This window comes from Anabas testudineus, chromosome 23, assembly GCF_900324465.2.
Source record: "Anabas testudineus chromosome 23, fAnaTes1.2, whole genome shotgun sequence".
NCBI classification, from domain to species: domain Eukaryota; kingdom Metazoa; phylum Chordata; class Actinopteri; order Anabantiformes; family Anabantidae; genus Anabas; species Anabas testudineus.
Window position 1 is genome coordinate 1,162,647 of NC_046631.1, and position 21,146 is coordinate 1,183,792.

General features: G+C 41.8%; 1 protein-coding gene across 2 annotated transcripts in view; it reads left to right on the top strand.

Moving 5' to 3' along the window:
• The window catches only part of LOC113162904 (pleckstrin homology domain-containing family A member 5-like), a 142,020-nt gene that overhangs the window by 89,630 nt on the left and 31,244 nt on the right, over window positions 1-21,146 (top strand). The window contains exons 4-6 of one of the 2 annotated variants that reach the window (XM_026361153.1): window positions 8,960-9,043; window positions 13,461-13,514; window positions 20,382-20,556. In XM_026361153.1, the coding sequence (XP_026216938.1) occupies window positions 8,960-9,043; window positions 13,461-13,514; window positions 20,382-20,556 (313 nt within the window). The remainder of the gene's footprint in view (window positions 1-8,959; window positions 9,044-13,460; window positions 13,515-20,381; window positions 20,557-21,146) is intronic. The other variant, XM_026361154.1, reaches the window with a different exon arrangement.

Consider the following 21,146-nt stretch of genomic DNA (forward strand, 5'->3'; position numbering starts at 1 on the left):
AACACACAAACAGAAAATTGTGATTTTAACGCATGAGACAGTAAACTTGTTATATTGGATCTCTCTTTGAAACCAGGCTTTAATGCATCTTGAGTGGATGGCTTCATGTAGAGATAGGGTGCAAACTTTCTGCCTGAACTGTTAGTGCAGCTGTTTATTTCTACTTTCTCGCAGTGGGACCCTGTGTTCAAGTAGCATAATAATAATAATCTAAATCCCATACCTAGTCTTTAAGAACTCCTGCCCTGACATGTTTTTCAATTATGCCTGCCCTCTGTGTGTTCCAGCTGATGGACCACACCTGATTCAGGCACTTAACTTTGGCTAGGTCAGCAATGGCTGGAAAACAAGAAAGGCAGTGGGCCTTGAGGACCAGCTTTGGGTCCTGGCTTGAAGACCTAGCTTGAGAGCCAGGTTTGGGTCTGATCTTTCAACATCAAAAGATCAGACCCTACCTTTCGGACTATGCAACCCATTGTAGGCTCTGATCTTTCATGTCTTAATTGAGAACAACCATGAAAACCTTGTAGTGTTAGTGGAAAAAACATGTGGACCCTTGGAATAATGACCCCAAAAAAGCTAATTGGAGTCAGGTGTTAGCATAAGTTGGGATACTACACTGTATCTCCTCTGGACTAAATGGTAAATGGTAAATGGTCTGCACTTATATAGCGCTTTTCTACCTAGTTGGTACTCAATTTCTTAGTGACGGGGTTACCAGCATGCACTATCAAACCCCTCCAGATGTTTATCAAACCCCATCCAAAATGCAGCAGCACATCTCATTTTGATCAGGCAAAAAAAGCACACATTACACTACTCTCTGCACCAGCTTCATGTAATTGCCCTCATCAGGTTCAACTCCCTGACCCTTACCTACAAAGTGGTCAACTCAACAGCACCTGTCTACCTGAACTCCCTCATCTGGATCTACAGCCCCTCCTGACCATTGTTCGTAAGATGTCCAATGTACCTATTATCTCAAACCAGCAGGGCTTTACATTTTACTCGTGTTTCTCGGGGTAAAATCCCACTAACACATTCACAGCAACATCACCATCAAAAAAAGTACAAAAAATAGGCAATATTTGTATGTTTCATTCAAATTCAACATGTACAGTCTTTAATACATAATGTAAGTAACATAACCTATATGTGAGTTTATGCAAAATGTAAGCACTACATAGTACATAATAAATGACTTCATCCAGCAACTAAGTGCTTAACCGGCCCATATTCCACCCAGTAATGGAAAGTTAATGGCAGGTCTTGAAGTTTAGTCTACCACTGCCCTCATTGTATGCTGCTCATCAGCTGAACACCTGAAGTGTAAAAATGTGAAAATGTAAAATGAGTGGGTTTTGTCTGGCTAAAGGCCAAAAGGAGGCTGATATCACAGGCCTTTTTATGCACTGAGAGGCCGTGGGCGTTGAGGCTAACTGCAGCTGACGCTGACGATGATGATGATAGGTGGAGTGGAAATATGGAGGAGAGGATGCGGGGAGAGAAGGAGAGAGATGCCTTCAAGTCCTCGCAGATTTCTCTCCAATATATTTTTGGATTGTATCTTTGGTGGATTCCTTGCCTGGTTGATAGCACTCAACACAAGGGACTTTAATCACAATCGCAATCCCATCAGCCATCTGTCGCGGTTACCAATAACAACGCGGAAGCCAGTACAAGAGTGTGATAGCAATATGAGTGATGCGCTTTATGTGGCTCCAGTCCTCAGGGTTGTTGTTCTGCTGTTACATAACTCAAGGTTATTGGTGAGAAACACAAGAGGCTCAACATGTGTACCGTGGCTACTCTGCTCATGAGTGTTTGTTTAGAGGGATTTTAGTGGGATGAACGCAAGCATTGTTTCTTCCTTAGCCAAGGTCAATCGGATTTAATGTTTTAGAAACACAATAACCATGGAAGCAAATTTTTAAAGCTATCAGAAACTGATATTTGCCATATCAATCCGATTCATGTAGGTAATGAAGGTTTTTCAGTTTCACTTAGGGGTGATACAGCCCCCAGCTCTTGCAAAATTTTTATTTGTACTTCTGTTCCATGAAGGGAGATAAGCAAATGTTCTATTACATGTCAAATTGTCTGCACTGACAAAACAAAACAGACGTAGCTTCATTAAAATAACCTTGATATGAACTTGATTTATACAAATTCTCCACTTTGCTATTTTCAAATTCAAGACAGTACATATTACTGTGAGATATACATAAATATCACAGTGGCCTTATGTTTAGTTTTTTTTGGGGGGCTATCAAGAACTTATAGTTGTGTTTGTGTCCATACGCTTCTAAACTAAATCATGCTGCACGACTGCTCCTTATTATTCATGCACCGTACAGCTCAGACATAACCCACAGGTAAACAGACTCGTCCAACTGCACAGCATGTCTCGTTGCTAACCTGATTAAGACTCTTCCCCTAGTAATAATGTGAGAGAGGAATTGCCCTCTGATTGAGCAACAAAAGACATTTGTTGTGCCGCTAGGCCTCAATGTAAAAAAAAAAAAAAGGAGCTTTGGCTTCTTTCTACTTCGATGTGTTGACACGCTCATCCAAGATGGCTTTGTATGAGTGTAACAGCACATTAGCTCGGCAAGCCAAGTTAGTATGGGAAGTGAAGCTGCAAGGGATTGCAATGCAGGGAGTATTCAAATGGTAAAATAGGAGCAGTGGTGGGTGATCAGATATTTGGTAGCAGCCTACTTGTACAAATTATTACTACTGTACGCATACAGCTGTTTTTAGTTTAGTTTAGTTTAGTTGTTAAATGCAATCATCCCTACCTATATAATGTTTAAAAACTATACATCTTGCAATTAGATGGCCCCCGTAAGCGTTCTTGGATCTCTCACCACAATCTAGTCGTTGCACTCACCTGTTGCTTGCCACGCCCACGTAGCTTTCATTCGTCACACTCGGCGGCTCTTTGTCAGATGTTCATTTGTCATTTAAGGCTGTGATTTTTCACTGATGTCATCATGGTGTCAGACACATCTTTTGTCAGACAGAGCAGTGTGAGCAGCAGCAGCAGGTCAGGTGCATCACTTCACAGTTGTAGAATGATTTGCTTCTGTGGGTATTACGTCTCTAGTGGCATTTATCATCACCTATTACAGCAGCATTTTACATTCAATTCCATTCAATTGTAATTTATTTGTATAGCGCCATATCACAACAGAAGCCTTTTACAGTTTAAGGTTTAAGACCTTACAACGTATAATTGTATATAGAATTAGAACCAGGCTTAAGGTGGGCAGCCAACTGCTTCGACCGGTTGGGGTGAAGCGGTTCCAGCTCAATAATTACTAAAGTTAAAGTAAAGGTCTCATTTGAATTTTATAGCTCTGTTTTATGACACAGAAATCTGCCAGGTATGTCACCATAAGTCTTGGTGTTTGGTTTAATCTGATGTCATTATATTAGTATCGGTAGTTTAGATATTAGTAGAACCAAGTTATTATGCATTTTCTAGTGCTGTTTCATGTTTATTACACATAGAACTGCCCTGTGTGTCATTAATATTAATAGTGTAACTGTATTATTGTCTGCAGAGTACCACATTACTTTCACTGTTTCCACGTTATTCCCAATGTTTTCTGGAATCCTTAAACTGAGTTACACCAACTCTAGTGATACTTAGATGTTTCCAGTGCTTACACCAACTAATCACATGATAATTACCATTATGCTGCTTCTTAACTTGAAAGTGCAGATCTTTAAGTTCCCCATCAGCAGACACACAGCAGACGTGAGATGTGTGCTGCTGTTTGCAGGCGCTTCACCCTAGAAAGTTCATGGACGTCTTGAATGTGGTGAGAGTACCTGTTGATAGAATTCCACTGGGACTTCTTTTTATCCCCAACAGCATAAACACTATACCCCTGTTTCTTTAGTGATGCAGTTCATATATATGTATATATATATGTGGTGAAGAAAGGCTAGTTTCTTTTCTTGCTGGGAGTTTGATTAGAATATAAGAGATTTTACAAGTTATTCTATTATTATGATGGTTATGGGATTGAAGTATATTTTGCTAAATGCGTGCTTGGGTTTGAAAGTCTTGGGAGTTGATGATTATTCTGTTCTCAACACCTGGTGAAAAACGTATCATTATTTCATTTTTGTCCGAATATTTCTATTTCTATTTCCAATACATAATTTTCAAACCATTATGTACACACTCACACCTGATCCTAGCTCGGTCATTACCTTATTACGTTGCAGTCATCATGGGTGATAAGACGTTCAAATGAGAATAAATGTTTCCAGCCCTGTTTATTTTTAGCTCGGAAGAGAAAATTAGGGAGCCCACGAAGAGGGCAGTGAAGAGAGGGGAAACTGCGGTGTTTTGCTGTCACAGTAGCACAGCTGCTGTTAGTGGGCACATTTGTGCAGACCAGATGTCGTGTTTGTGTTACGACATAACTTGACATGAATGGTTCAGGTGGAAGAGATCGTGGTGTGAAGAGCCACTGCATCCAAAATGTCATGCCATTTGAGATACCGTGTTTTGGCCCAGTGTAGAGACAAGTTCTTATAAATTTGAATATGTTTAACATAGTACTAAATAGCCTTGACTAAAATCAAAAGGAATAGATTGGACAATGTCCCTCCTTTCTGAAATGAAGGAACCACTTAGATTATGTATTTAATATTCTACTTTATCAAGTAATGACAGGAAACTTCAGGATAAGTTGTCATCTTGTCCTACTTTGAAGTGTTCCTTTTCCAGCCTGTGTTATTTTTATGATATATGCTCACGTGATTTCACCCAGTAGGGGTCGGGCAACCAGGCAACATCATACCAGCGTAGGCAGTGCCTCCCTATCAAGACCTATAACATTACATATCAACTCTCAGTGGTGTAGGATGTTTCATCTTTGATGATTATCCTAAATATTCCACCCCTATAGATACAATTACATACTGAAGTGTTGTGACCATTAGTGCAGGCTTTGACAGAGGGAGGAGGAAAAAGCAAAGAGAATCAGGGTGTTAAAAGGTCGGAGGGGATGGAGTAGAAGCAGCTTAAATCCTGGCAGGTAGAGAGACCTAATTCAGAAGTTAAAAGAGAAAATTAGAGGATAAAGGTCGAGAAGAGGGGGAGGGGGGAGGTGCTCCAAAAGGAAAGACAGAAGCAGATATACAGAGAAAACTAAGAGCTGGGGTGGAAGGAAAGGAAAGGTGGGGAGAGTGAGCCATCAGTGCTGGTGGCCTTTCTGAAAGGTTAGTGGCCTGGCCAGAGGGAGAGACAGTGAATGGCAGTCAATCTGCAGGGAGGACAGAAGGCTGTAGATGTTAATACACACACACACACACACACACACACACAGGACTACAGGGAACCTTTTTTTTTCACATGGCATTTAAAGCAAAGCACAATCGTCCACATTGACGACTAATGACATTAAACATTAGCTGACATTTCCCATGGACAGAATTAGCTGAGCTGTTGTTCAGTGTGTGTGTGTATGTGTGTGGGGGGGGGGGGGGGGGGTTGTATGGCTGTGGTTTGTATGTATTGTATTTTTCTGGCCAGTCCTCACAATGAGAAGGGTGTTTGAGGAGCAATTTTGGGGATAAGACTGGGTTTTAGGGTTAGAGTTGGGGTGATGGAGTTAGTCCATTCTGTTCCACAAGAGGGGAGTTTGACATCGAAGGTGTCCTATAAGCACATGACATAGGCACCAGGATGGCATTGGATTGTTTAAACCAACAAAAATTAGATTAAAAAAAAAAAAAGACTCAAACAGTCTCAGCAAACTGATTGGCTTGAAGAATGCGGTGGGGGGATGGTTATTTGCTGGAGGTAGTGATGACAGATTTGAATGAGGGAAATTTTAACAGCGTGGGGAAAGAGGAAGTAATGGACCAGCCATGTATGCATGAATTCTCAGAGAGGACAGAACAGAACAGAGAGTGACAGAGAAAAGATATTTTGTTATTGAATTTGAAAGATTGAAAGATTGTTATCGAAAGATTTTTCCAGTGCTGGAAATGTTCAGGGTAATCCTACTGCAGCTACTTGTCCTGCATTTCTTCAGTTAGTGTTTTTCTTCTTGAATTAATGCATTTCTCGTATAAATTTAGTTGTACAGAAACTCGATTTTTACTAGAGAGGTTTACTTAAGGGCATTTTGCAGAATTGCCCAAACCATAGAAAACACGGATAGGAGGGACATGCACCTGGCACTTCTCAAGGTCCTAAAAACATGTTGTTCTAAAGCTTTATTCAGCATTAGTCTGTTGAATGGACAGACCTTGAGGGAGTAGGATGCTCTTTTAAACTATCTTCCCCTTACAAACACAGCACACTAGCACTCCTCACCCTCCCTCACCCCATTATTTTTAATGTAATTACTTCGGAATTGGAACAGTTTTGGCCCCAAACCAGGAAGCTGCTGTGCATTGGCACTCTGCTCCCTTTGTTTATTGCATTAATTTGTCGGTCTCTCTGTCTTGGGTTCTCTTATTTACAGTTTATTTCTCACCTCCTCCTGCGTCTTCCTCTCCTGCCTCGCTGTGTCTCTTCATTTTTCCGCTCTCAGTTTTATTTCCCTCACATTAGCCTGTGCATTAAAATAGCCTAATTTCAAGCAGGCACCAAGTGACAGGGGCTAAAATTGAATTGTCTGGTGTCTGAACCTGAGGTCTTTGGTATCAGCAGCATTGTGATGGGATGTTGGAGGCCAACGAATGGTTAAATCAGAAGAAATATGTTTTATGTCAAAGGCATTTAATGTAAGGAAACCAGTCAACATGGTTTTAGGCCTTGAGATTTACCCAGTTCATATTCGAGCACGCAATAACTAAAATTTAGTAAACCAATTCACAGGTAGAGCTTCTGGAGCGGTGATCAACATGAAGCAGCAACAGCTGCCTGTTGCTGTTCCCATTGAAATATGCGGTAATTACGGGGAAGCGAACCGGGCGTCTTTCACGACTCCCGGTGCCTCAGACAGTCTTTTCTATCTCATCAGAGCTACGTCAGGTCGTTCAGAGAAGCGGCAGAGATGGGACTGAAGTTGAAATTGGATAAGACACAGCTCGCATCCAGTCCACTCGCTTGACGCCTCGCCGTGATTTGTCTCACTGTGCATCTGATACCGAGTGTAATGATGCCTCTGGTTTGAAATGCTGCTTTAAGTTGGAGTTGAAAGCCGCCGCGATGGCTTTTTCACCACTTGTCATTTCTTTTTTCCTGATACCGCGGCGTCTCCTCTGTGCCGTCTTGTTATCGGAGGCAGATATGTTTCAGCTGCTTCTATTTTGCTCATGTTTTATTTTTTGATTCCTTAAAAAAAGATGTCACAGTATCACAGGATGTGACGGATGTTCTTTGCTTTGTTATTGTCGGTCTAATGTGTGTGCGTTTCACTTCACAAGACACACACAGAGGAAACATAACCAGGAGTGCTTCTCTAGATTTTTCTGTATGTATCTTTATGTGTGTCATACACATTCACCATATTTTGGCAGACTGGTGGGCCTTTGCAGTCTCGTCGCCTCCTACTTCAGTGCTCTAGTAGTAACAGAGCAATCCCCATCATGGTGGAGCATGCCTGGCTAAATTGGACCCATAGAAAGCACCTCCCTCCATCACTCCCTACACATCTGGTATCCCCAGATGTGGGTGTGAAAACAGTGTACGTGCTCAGCCTCCATCTGCTGCCAACACATGCTGACCCCCCCAGAGAGCCCGCTGAGTGCATCAACGGATTCTCACTCAGGCGTCGGAGCCGAGGGCATAATTTCCCCTTTTTGTTAGGCTTATGTGAATATTTATGATGAACATTTTCACTATGACGTAGGTGCTTGTGATTGAATAGTGACTGATATTGACAGTGATATATTAACAAATTATTTGTTGGCTTAAAAATGTGTTTTCGTGGTTCTGCCTTACTTCATAATAAATAAGTAGATTAACACGTGATGCCGTAGTCATGGTTTCATACAAATGTGAATGTATGAAATTAGAAAACTGGCCGAATAAGAAGAAAAAACGTTCTTCTCTGTTTGTGTCTTGTTATGTTGTGTAGGCAGAAGAACCGCGGAGGTTGGACTCCTTCCAGCTTTTAAGCTGCAGCTGTTTTGTAATTACCTTTCATCTTAAAATGAAAGTTTGCAGTTACGTGATGGAACATTGTTAAAAAAAATGAGTGGGGTGCAAAATAAGAAGACAGAAAGAGTGCAGGTGGTTCGACAAGTGCATAGAGATATTTAAAGTGCAGAACGGAAGCTCCATTTCCAGAGCAGATACAGATAGACTCTGAGTATGTGTCCCTATGTTAAGGTGTAAGCAAAGTCAACTCTAATCAAGCTTGTGAGCCTTGTTGGTACTGATTTGTTGGTTTTGTTACTTGAGTACAATAAAGGTTCGCTTTGAAATCACTTCCAAATGCCTTGCAGATTCTACACTTGGGAAGATAAGAAAGAAAAGCTGAAAGGGAAAGCTGGAAGCTGCTCCTGAAGGAAGAGAGGAAAGAAATAGGGTAAATCAGGAAGTGATAGTGGGGCAGAGCCAGAGAGAGAGAGTGAGGGAGGGAGAGTTCACTGTTCACTGTTCATTTCTGTGCTGCTGTCGCCACTCTGACACTTCTTAGTCTTCTGCGGACTGATCTGGATAGAGTTTGTTGGAAAAAGGGATTCCAGAGTTTTGTTTTGTTTTTTTTTTTCTTTATTGTGGACCAACTGCACATTATGTTGAAGTTCAGCACCACTCACTGCAGCAGGTGTGTGAATGAGTGATGCTGTTCATTTCTTGTGTTTCCTGTGGTCTCCCATCTTATATTTGAGTTTTGAAAATGCTTGAGATGCTTGCGTGGAACTTTTTCAGCTGTCTTGTATTTTCATTTCGACGTGTGTTAATTTCACGTTTGTGTAATATCGTTGTTTCGCTGATTTAACTCTCCTTTTCCTGTCTTTGTCTTTCTCCCTGCAGTCACAATGAACGAAAGGTGACCTGTAAGCACCCAGTGTCAGGCGCCCCCTCCCAAGACAACTGCATCTTTGTCGTAAATGAACAGTAAGTCTCTCTGCACTGTGATTCCCCCCACGAGACCACAAAGCACTGCATTCGCCTCACTTAAAAGGTCAAAGGAAACTCTAACATGTGTTTATTTTTGAAATGCCTAGCATGTGAATGTACTGTGTGAGTAATGATGGATGCTGTTTAAACCTTGTCACCATTTCTCAGTTATAGGTTGTGGTAGTACAGGGTTCTTGAAATAAGGGTTAGGAATTTGATGAACAGTCACAGTTGATGGTGGTGGTGGTGGTGGTGGTGGTGGACCAGATAATGTAAAAGCAGATCCAGAGCATGACAATGACAAAGCTGGCTCAGAAAACATGAGGTGTGAATAACATCCAACTACTGGTCTAAAAAGATCTATTCTCATAGACAGTCTGAACCCTACGGCTAGAACCACATGAAAAACACATGACCTACACTCTGTACTATCCCTGAATGCCTCACAACCTGGATGGCCTACAGTCTGTGCAGGTAGACTCCACCAGTCTCAGTTTCAGAAGCGTTACATCCCCAAATGTGAACAGCGTCTGATCCAGCAAAGAATACATCTTTGTAAGTCATTTCTAATTGATATTTCAATGTTGGACACAATGGAAAGGCTTACTGTAGACACAGTGAATTGAATGATTAAGTTCAGTACTGCTTCTTCTTGCCTCAGTGTGTCTTTAGCAGTGCTGGTGTGACACCATCGTTTGTAGCCATGTTAAAGCACTCACTGTTTCCAGATTATTCCTTTACATGCAACAGACAGGGCTGTGTTTCCATGCAGCTGTAAGGCATTGACACAGCACGGACCGGTCTATGATTATCACAGTCCTCACTTTGTGCGCTGCTCAAATTCCTATATCTGTTTTTTTTCACCACACAGAATAATCACGATAGAATCCTTTTACAGCCCTGCTTCTGTGCCCATCCTCTCTGTCGACGGTGGTGTCTGAGCCTCCAGGAGGCGGTGGGTTCGTAAAAAGGAGTTGTAGTTTGTTAGTTGTGTTGCACTTTGCTATGATTTCTAAAGGATAGTTTTAGTTTAATACAATGGATAGTGGTGTCAGTAGTAAGCCATTTCCTCTTTGGGAAGTTCTTGTGGTCAGGCAGCCACTTTGAACACCAAGAATTTAGGGTTAAGTGTTTTGTCCAATGACATTTTAACACAAGACCAGGAATTGGGGGGAACTGAGAATCAAGCCACTAACCTTGGGCTTCCTAGACAGTTGTTCTACCAATTCTGGTAGAATTGGGGCACCATGGATACCTAACCCTAACCCTATCTTTGTCATTCTAATTGGTTTGGGAATCCCTGTTCCAACTGAGACACCGTCTTCAGCTCTTCTCCCCCTCTCCCCTAAAGACTTTGATAAAAGGGGGTTCTATATGCTGGAAGTGTTGCACACAAAACCATAATTAGGTGTAACTGCATCTCTTTTGTGTTGCTAACTAAATTAGTTACTTTTTCAATAGCCAATTTGATGATGACCAACATCTGTGTGATAAATTGTTTTTTGTTTTTGAATGCAACACACTGGGGAAGTTAGATCGCCAGCCAAAAAAAAAAAAAAAATTCTTAGATGACAGGCTTGTTTGCAACCTGTCTGATCATCTGATGGCTCCTGTGTCTGGCTCTATTGCACTATGATGTTCAGAGGAAATGACTGCACTGCCTGTGTGTGTGGGTCAGTCCGTGAATGAGTGTCACCATTTATTAGGCTGTTTCTTTGCATCCCTCTGTCTCGCCATTCATCTTTATCTGTTCTTTGCTTTTATCATCTTCTGTCAGGCTCTAAAATGCATCTCTCTGTCTCTGTTTGCATGTCATCCTTTCTATATGGTTTGTTTTTAGCAGCTGCGCTACACACACTTACAAACCCAAACAGAAAACCTGTGTGACTGTTTCCTCTCCTTTGGTCTCTGCTGTCGGAATGACTGACTGCTGGATGCTCCTCAGTTCTGAAATAGGAGCCACCCTGTGGATGACACACACAATTCATATGTAGAAACTACTTTGTGCACCCCAGGAGACAAACTACAAAACAACAACAACAAGTCGGAATGACGTGGCTGAAGTGAAATTTAGAGCCCCAGCTTCTGAGGGAGACAAACAAACTGCAGCAATTACACGCTCCACCTCCAAAAGAGTCATCAGGATGGTATTTCAATCCGTTCTCCTCTTTGAACTGTGCAACCAAGATACCGACCCACAACCACACACACTCGCGCACACACACACACACACATTTACACACACTGTTTTATTGCTAACAAGTTCAGTGGAGCTGCACCCTCTCACTCTTACTCTCCATCGCTTTCACACCTTCCCCCCATTCATCTCCTATCCCAATTATCTCCTCTCTCCTCTTAGGGAGTACTGTGTGTGCGTGTTTGTGTGTGTTTGCGTGTATGACTTATGTAAATAAGATGTGCATGGTTTGTATTTTTAAACCTGTTGAGCAGCGGGGAGGTGAGAAAGTCACAGGGAATGAAAGGTGTTTAACTGCACCAGTGCTGCTAATGAGGGTTTCACCTTGTTTGCCCAGACTTGCGTGAAGATGAGGGTTGAAAGCAAAGAATCTTTGCTTTAAAGTTCCGGCTAAGTAACTTGCAGACATGATGAATTGTTTCCCTCTTTTATACACCTTTGTCCAGTTTCAAAACACCACTGTAAAGGTGCTCCTATGTGCGTTTCACACAGGTAACCGCGAATGACGTTTTAGGTGACGCATAAAATATACGTCTCCTTTAAAACATTACCAGTGAATGAACTGTTGTGTGCTTTTGCTGGTTTTTTTTATGCATTTTGGAAATAATTTGGCTTGATGGACCCCCCCCCCCACTATGTCTTGGTACCTTTTATAGAGTGCAGTACAGTTCCTGTGCATTTGTGGGTAAAGTGCAAACAAGAACTGGTAACAGCTAATGTCTGTTAGCAGTCAGCACACCTTTAATGGTACCATGGTACCAATGAAAGCAAATATGGATCACGTCATATCATATGACATTGCATTGCTTTGGAATATCTGGATTATTAAAAGATTATTAAAAAGATCAGTTTACTAAAGCCTTACCAAGTTATCAATAGTGTTCATATCCATGGTGACAAGTGAATGAACCCTAATGACTTTGGTGACTTTTCAACGTCATCATCAAGTCAAACTCGCCCGTACTTTGTTTTATTATTAAAAACCTGCAAAACTACATTCATTCTCATTCTTGACATTCCCATAATCCTCAAATGGCCTCTGCCTCTTACTGGTAATTACATGTCTGTGATCTTGGCTATATGGACCTGGTAAATTTCACTCAGGGATATACTTACTTGCTGTTAACAATTCTCCATACACAAACTATGCAAGGACTGATATGAACCATGGCATAGATGGCACTAGTTATCTACGCCTACATGCGGGTAAACAGCGAGTTTGTCCCTGGCCTTAGAATTGTCATTACACTGTGTTACCATGTTGGTTGTATTGAGTTTAAAGGAGTTTCACTTCCTCTACTTTTCACAAGCACAAATTACATTTCTCCTCCTCTGCTGCCTGAGGCTATTTAATGGGACTCAGTACTCCACAGCTCTTCACCTATTCAAACGTCAGTCACCGAGGAGAAGTTTAAATTAAGAGATTCCTAAAATCCACATACAGAAAGTTGCTTTTTTTTCCCCCCCTGGGCCAAGTTGCTCTGCTCTTATCTCATTAGGATGTACCGTACGCCTCTGCAGCTCTTGCTTTTTTAATGACTCTCTAGTTTCCATTTTTCTTTTGTGATCTTCTTCAAAACACTAAAATGTCATCCTGTTCATATGCCTGATGTTTTGTTAATAGCCTACTGTCCACCCCATCCTAGCAACTTTTAAAAGATGTATCAAGTTCTTGGGCCTCGGATCTGACTTTTTCCTCTCCCTGCCTCCTTGCTTCACAATTAAAAGATTCCACTCACATGTATTTAATCATCTGATTGTACAAACAAGACAAGAAGGTAATGTACAGACTGAAAATCTGAAAGAAAAACAGAGATGATGTACGACTAATAGGAGGCTCTGAACAAGAGTGGGCTCATAGGCTGATCAAAACCATGTCAGGGAAAGCTGTTGGAAAAATGGTGTGGCTTTAAATTACTAATCAGATTGCCTGGAGGCAGGCGCTGGTACATTCGTGATTGAAATGACAGAGAATGTTTCTTTTCTTTAAATTTCACGTGGACTTTTGTGATAAAACATTTGGAAATGAAGATGTTTCAGTTGACCTTCCTCACCTACTTTGATGTGACTAAATTCACCTATTGTTTTATGGCTGCCATTTTTTTTATTTGTAATGTCATGATTTGTTGTGATTTCTCTCATTGCAATTTAATATTTACGTAACAATTTGAGTTCTTATTATTTGCCATTCTTGTCCCTCCTTTGTTCTGTTTCTAGCATGAATTGTGGAAAGCTTGTCCACCCTGACAATCCCGTAGAGACTCTCATCAGGTAATGACCCCTTACATCACCAGAATAGCTGCTTTGACTTCAGCTTCTTTATCAGCTTTAATGACTAAATTACAAATTTGCTATGGGCAAGTGACTAAAACCCAAGCGTTGTTGCATGCAGAATGTCTTTTCGGCCGTGGTTATGATCAACAACTCCACACTTAGGAAAGTACATTTGGTTGCTGTCTTGATCAGATCAGATAAGAAGATCGGTATCAACAAGTACAGAAATGAAATCAGGATGTCCCATTTAGGATTTTGCATAGTAACACATAACAACATGCAGTATATTCAATTACTGTTTGTTAGGCATCTTTCGTACAGGGTGACATTGATCTTCTTATGTGAGCAAGACAGCAATTTATTATTATTTCAGCACTACACACTCTAACAGGGAAAAATTAAAAGCCTCTAAGGTGAGTAAACAACAAGTGTTTCCACTGCTTTTTCAAGAGTGTGGTAAATAACACATTCAAATGTCAGGATGTCTCTTCACGCTTTGTCTTCGGCTCCACTCATCTTTAATTCAAAGCTTCATTCCTCTGTTTAGGAATTCTTTTTTCTTTTTCTGCCTCTTGCTAACACTACGTTTATGCCTCAGCGTGAATTGCCTGATGAGCTGCCGCAACACTAACGCGCAAATGATATTCTGGATGATTAATGTGTATATCGTGGCTTGTGTAATCCAGCATTCACAGGGGAAAGTTACAGTAACAATTGCTCTCTGAATGAAAAACGTCTTTGTCATTTCATAGGAACCAGTGTGGATTTTTTTTTTTCTATCAGTATCAAATTAAATTCTCTTTTCCTTGAGCTGTGGCTATTATTAACTCGAAGATTAGGAAATGAAATCAGGTGACAGGCTGCCACTGCTACTGCGTACACGTTTTCTTGTTAAATGACTGGGGTTTAAAAGTGGAGGCCTTGTAAAGCTTTGAACGGATTCATAGTGACTTGTTAACATGATTTAGTGTCATTTAGTGGTAGAGATCTGTCTCCCTCTCTGTGCTTTCATCTAATACATTCCACACTGCAATGTCATATTCAGTAAAGTGGCCTTATATACCTCATTTACTACAACTACAGTACATTGTACAGTGTAAGCAGGTCTTCATATTGAATTTCTCTCTCTATCAATATCATTGGAAATGGCCAAACCAGAACACTCTTCTCCCACAGAGATGCAAACAAGTTCTTTGGGTGCCAGGAAAATTACATAAAGTCTTTTTAAACTATTTTCCTCTGTGTTTTGCTACACAGCAGTTGAATAAAACACCAGAAACTGAAGTGACGCAAGAAGTGATGTCATTAACATTGTCTGTTTTCAAAGCTATGCCTGTTGTAATAGTAGCAGTGCAAATGGGGAATTCCCTTTGACTAAAACCACAGCTGAGATAGTACGAAGTACAAGAAATGGATGTTTGAAATAGAGCTGAGTCATCAGTTACATCAGTCACATTCAGGGGAAATAAACACTGGTGCTCACAGCTCAGAAAAAGCTAAACTACAAACAAATGGATCAGGGGGAAATTTTCAATTTATGTCACTCCAGTGCTCTCTCATCCTGTTTAGATGGGATGGATAATGTAGTGGTGACATCGCTGCCCTCCAATGTTGGAGACCGGGGTTCAAATCCTGTGGTCCTTAGGCAATACCTCCTTATGTTTACCCTGCCTTTGCCTTGTACCTTGTAAATCGCCTTGGATAAAAGTGTCTGCCAAATTGCTAAATGTAAATGTTAGATGGTTAAGGAACAAGCTGCAGCACTCACACAGTTGTTTCATCAGCAAGTCACTGAAGTGAGAATAAACAGAGCAGCCAAAAGCAAAAGGGTTTATGGAGGAGAGGTTAATAAATCTAAGACAACCGTGAGACTGAAAGATGAAAAGGCAGAGCAGTGGGAAGGACTGAAAAGGCAGACAGAGGGGGGGAAAAAAAACAGATTGGCCATGCAATCAGTGGGCGATTTTATTGTTGTGTACATGTATTTGAGTGTGCGTGTGCGTTAGTCACTCTTCTTTAGATCTAGGGCTCTTGTTACTAAAGGCGAGTGAAGGCCTCCTCTCTCGCTCACACTCAATTGGCCAGCAATTCAGTGTCACTGACAGAGCCATGAAATGGGTGCAATTTCAGAATATCCGCTTCAGGCAACAATGGCTCTCTGTTTTCTACAGGCTAAATGCCTTCACACTGCACACACACACATATATATATATAACTGAGACTGCGATATGTGAATGTCGCCAGCTCAGCTGAAAAGTATTTCATAATGAGTGTATTCTGCCTCTGAATCCTTTAGTTCATCCGGCTAAGTCAGTGATGTTGCCGTGCTGCTGTGAATAGAAAGTGTTCCTGCACCCACACTGTGGGTGTCTTGGAGACTTAAACACACAGCAGTGTGGGCAGAAATCAGAAACCCCTATAATATCCTGCAGTAAACACCAGTTAGGTCACTTAATGTTTGGCTTTAACTGTGACTGACACTTTAATTCAGCTTGTTTTTAGACCGTTCATAATGCTGCTTAATGGAGCTTTTCATGTTCACTTTTCAGAATGCCTTCTTCGTGTATGGACAGTTGTCTCTTATGTCCCATAGAGAAATACATTGATCCATTGTTACAGTGGATTCCAAATGCTGACGTGAACTTTTCTTTCATGCAATTAATCAACAAAACAATTCATCAGTGTCCTCTAGAATGACTCACCGAAGAATTTACCAGATTCCACTACAGGCACATTGTGACGTAATTTGTCGAGCCCCTAAAAAACCAAAGAAATCCTAAAGAAAAAACTACCAAGTTATTGTTTGTCAGTTTTTGTCGGATAGGATTTAAAGGTTTTCTTTAGACCTCACCCTAATTGCGTCATTAACCTGTTGTTGGGACTATTATGTATGAGGTGGTAACAATAACAACAGCAGGAAAGTAGCCAGCATATCTTTGGTATGGACTTTAGTGACTAATTACTCACTACACGCTCCTGACATTGCATTTATTTAATGCTTTGCATATAATGGCTAGATTGTTGGGGAATGTTGTTGTTGAAAATGGCATCTCATATTTTCCAAGTGCTTCCCTTGTGTCTCGCAGTGTGGAGTTTGCACGTGATGTCCAAACACATGCAGTCAGGCTAATTGGTGACTCTAAATTGCTCATAGGTGTGAAAGTCAGACAGTTATCTGTCTGTCTGTTTTTTGTGTTTGTTCAGGACCTTGTAACTCTAGTTCAAAAAGAGCTACATAAATATTGTACTTTGTCCAGTCTCACCATCCTTTAGTTTGAACCATACTGAGGACCAACAGCTGTGAATATATGAGTTGCTTAGATTGGAGAGGTGAAAAATATTGATGAAATTGACAGAAAGACCTTTAACTTTGAACTTCTGGGTATGCCCAGAATGCCTCTGAATTTTTCACAAACAGCCCAAAGATATGTCCCACAAAGTCTTGATATGAGCAGGAGAAGTACAAGTTGGTACTTTTTTTGGCATTCAGTTTGATGTCCACTTTTGAAGTTCTCTGTGAAATTCCATATCAAAAGAGCTGTAATCAGAACAACAGACCTGGTGTAGCTTCGTAAAAAAACCCTGTGGAGAATTCAGAATGGTGCCTCTAAACTATACCAAAAGGTATAATTAACTATAACTTCACTTCACTGCTGCGGCGTCCTTAACTAATATTAGTCATTTAGCCGCTCTTAAGAGCTCAATATTCAGTGTGACAAGCTAACTTGCTTTAAGGATTTTTCCAAGCTGAAAGGATGGATGACTGCTGGAAGTATCAAATGCTCCACAGAATCTCCTGTTAAAATTTAATGACCATTAAGGGCTCTGACATCCTGCACTGCAAGACGTCTGATCAGTCGAAAGCACGCCCCCGATTCTTTAAATTACTGATTAAATGCATCAAGCTGCCATTTAAAATGTTAAAACGAATATATATATATAATAAATATATGAATAAATGGTTTTATATATTGGCATAATACATTTGTAGAATGGTTTCCTTTACCCAGGATATCTCTGGTTTCTGTTATCAGAGTACAGCAAAATACAAATAGCAACCAGCAGACATTTGTGACAGATGAATTGAAATTCCCTCCAGACATTGTGTTGCTGAGAATAGGACAGACATGGCCTTTGATGTTTGACCTTCGAGAGTTAAACAGTTCACCTGTGATTACAAATGGATGCTTGAGAAAATAATTTTAGTGCAAAGTGGTCTTGAGATACTGCCTTTGAAAGAATGGGATGGAGGGAGAAATGGACATATGGAAATATACTGCAGGTCTGGGCCAACACACAATTAGAGTGTCAACACTGAAACGAGTATTTTCCCGTCACGCTCTTGAGGGATGCATAAAGATGTGTGTTCAGATGTGTCCCAGGCCACCTTGCCAAGTGTTTAGAGCGACTCCATCAGAAACAAGGTTATAGAGATTTAAAAGGACTCCCAATCCAGCAAACAGTATGATGTACCAATTGCCAGATTCCTTGTCCAAGGATTGGGTTGTCGAGGCACCTCCACACGGCTGCCACCCATTCCACACTGCACCAACCCCCTATGCGCCTTCCTGCAGGGTGGTGGGCCTACGGGAAGGCGGTCCCACGTCGCTCCTTCGGGCTGTGCCCGGCCGGGTCCCGTGGGAAAGATCCCGGCCACCAAGCGCTCGCCTACGTGCCCCAACCCCAGGCCTGGCTCCAGGGTAGGGGCCCGGTGACGCCAATCCGGGCGACGTAACCGACCTTGATGTTATATTCATCATAAAGGGTTTATGAACTGCTCTTAGTCTGGCCCGTCGCCTAGGACCTGTTTGCCTTGGGAGACCCTACCAGGGGCTTAAGCCCCCGGCAACATAGCTCCTAGGGTCATTCGGACACGCAAACCCCTCCACCACAGTAAGGTGGCAGTTCGGGGAGGGGCAGTATGATGTGTAACAAAATGAAAGTAGTTTAGGTTTACACGCTCACTCCAAAGTAGAGTTCGAACGAACTAACAAATATTTGTTATACCTGACCATGCCGTCTGTCTTCAGGGATAACTTTAATTAAAACTGGGATGTCTATATAAAACTGTTGGTGTGCACCAGATCACCAGCCGAGGGACTGTTCAGTATTATCTTAGGGACTGGCAGGAGTCTCAGGCCTTTACATTTATAAACCCTACACTGCACACTGCGAAGTAATTAAAAAAAAAAAAAAAAAAACGGCATTCTGTGCTCTATCCAATAATAACATCACAGGTTCCACTGAATACAAATTGGCCTTCCAGCTGCAGGTAACACAAGATGTAGGACGACACTTTCTCCCTGAAATGTGTTAGACTAACAACTCTACATTTGTTCTCATTTGTGAAAAACATTGAATTTCATGGACACACATTGCTTATATTCTGCTGACCTTGGGATCAGCGATAAAACTGTCACCTGGTCGTAGTCTTAATCCGATTCGGGGACCTTGATCCTTCATTTTCTCACATTAGCTATTGTCCTTGTATTCGAGTAAGCACAACAAAACTTAGAGCGGGTTCAATTTGTCAGGCCAAGTGGATGTAGAGGCATATATCAGCGGCGACACCCAGAGAATAATAGCTGTGATTCATGGGAATAGCTCTCTTCCTCTGTCTAGCATTCTCACTTTCTTTATCTTTGTTTCTCCGGCTTTTGTCTTTGTCGCTTTCCCTCCTTGCTCACACTCATTCAAGCCACTCCACCCTCGCTCTCGTCCTGGCGCTCTTTGATGGCCCTAACAGAGACATTGTGTCATTAAAAGAGTGAAGATTGGGTCTGCTTGATGAGATGTGGGGGGGCGGCGGGTGGGGAGTTGGCTGATTGGATGGCTCGACTCATAGATTGTGGCGGAGACAGATTCTGCCTCTGTCATCTTGGTAGCAAATTCACACGCACACATACACCCTGCCTGCACGTACCAATTTATTTCAACAGAATGAACTAATTTAACCAAGGGTGTCCCTATCGCCTTTGTAATGCAGTAACATTCAGTGTTTACTCTGGTTTCTTTGGGGTAATAAAAACTTTTCAGCTCCCTTCCAGACATATTCATGTCACCCAGGATTTGATGCTGCAGTTTCCCAACAATTCTACCTCATGTACCCAAAGTGAAGATAGAATAGCCCGAGGTCACCAGAACTGAACACTCTTCATTCCTCAAATAGCCCTTGAAGTTCTGTCCATGAAAATCACAAATAGAACAGGTGACAAAGCACAAGCCTGACAGAGCCTCAGAGAATGCACTCGACTTGGCAATAACACACCCTGAGAGGCACAATGTATGCTCTCACCAAGTCACAAAGGAGTTCACAACTGCATCGCCGAACTGCCTCAATCCCTCTAGTACTACTTGCAGGAGTGATCTACTCCTCCATGGCCAGTAATCACACATGCCGTGGATTTATCTTGAAAATATGGTCGTTTTCTGTCTTATATATATGTGTCATTCTGTGAGGGGGTTAGTTAAAAGTTCATTCTGACCTTTGGAAGTACTGTAGGAGTTTGACAAAGCAGGATTTACTGTTGAAAGATTTGGGTGTTGACGTCTGACAGTCAGCAGTTCCGCATGCCTGGAAAGCCAAGCATAAAATGAAGTGAGGGCAAGACGCAGCCTAGACTGATGCCTGCGCTCACGTATTTCATCATCTCTTTTCCAACTCTGTTAAGCTCAGTTTGAAGTGACACGGCTGCCCACCCACTTCACCTACCTGCCGCTCACTTTTTACTTCTGATGTAGCTGCGACGGCTTCCTGGCTCTTGCTTGAAGTGCTGTTTGCTACTGCACATTCCTTCTATAAAGATCAATTGTCTGACTGACTCCCTCTTTCTTTGTGTCTCTATGTCTCTCGCCCTGTGACAGGCCAGCTCCTAAGGCTTCGTCAGACCAGGGCAGCAGTAGTGACAAGAAGGAACGTCCCATGAGCACCATGAGTGAGGCTTCTAACTACACCGGCGGCTCTGACTACAGCACCTTTCCCGGCAGCCCTTCCACCACTGTCACTACAGCCACCACCACCTCCACCTCATCCACACGGGTCAGTCTCAATCCAAACAAAGCTTTAAGAATAAAACATTAAACATAGCTTTGTAAAGCAACTACTTGTAAAAAGAAGTAGACTCTGCAGCAAGCATGCTCAAACCTTTAGATGTCTCTCTAGGCAGCTATTTTAACCCAAGCCAGGGTTTGTTCTTGTTTCCTGTCTTTGTACTAAACTGTCGTGCTAGTGGTAGGAACTAGTGGACGTGATGCACACCAACATTCAACCATCAGTGCAGCTGTTCCCCGCTGTACTGTAGGTGAACCTCAGGCCATTTATAATGGTAACATGCTGACTCTTCACATCACTCAGTCACTGCCCTGTAATGCGCCCATGTTGTGTCATCACCCCTTATTTCACGCTGGAGAAGTAGGAGTAGAAAGCAGGCCAGCTCAGCTGTATTAGCAGTAAGCGTGACATCTGCATGGGTCACTGTGCTGTTGGATTGGACAGCGTGTGCGATTTTTAAATGCTTAATAGAACACACAAATACACAGGAAATAAATATGCATGGGAAGATCAAATCAGAAGTTCAGCGCTTTCATGAATAAGTGATGCATCACTTCTGCTTACACTGGCCAAAAGAA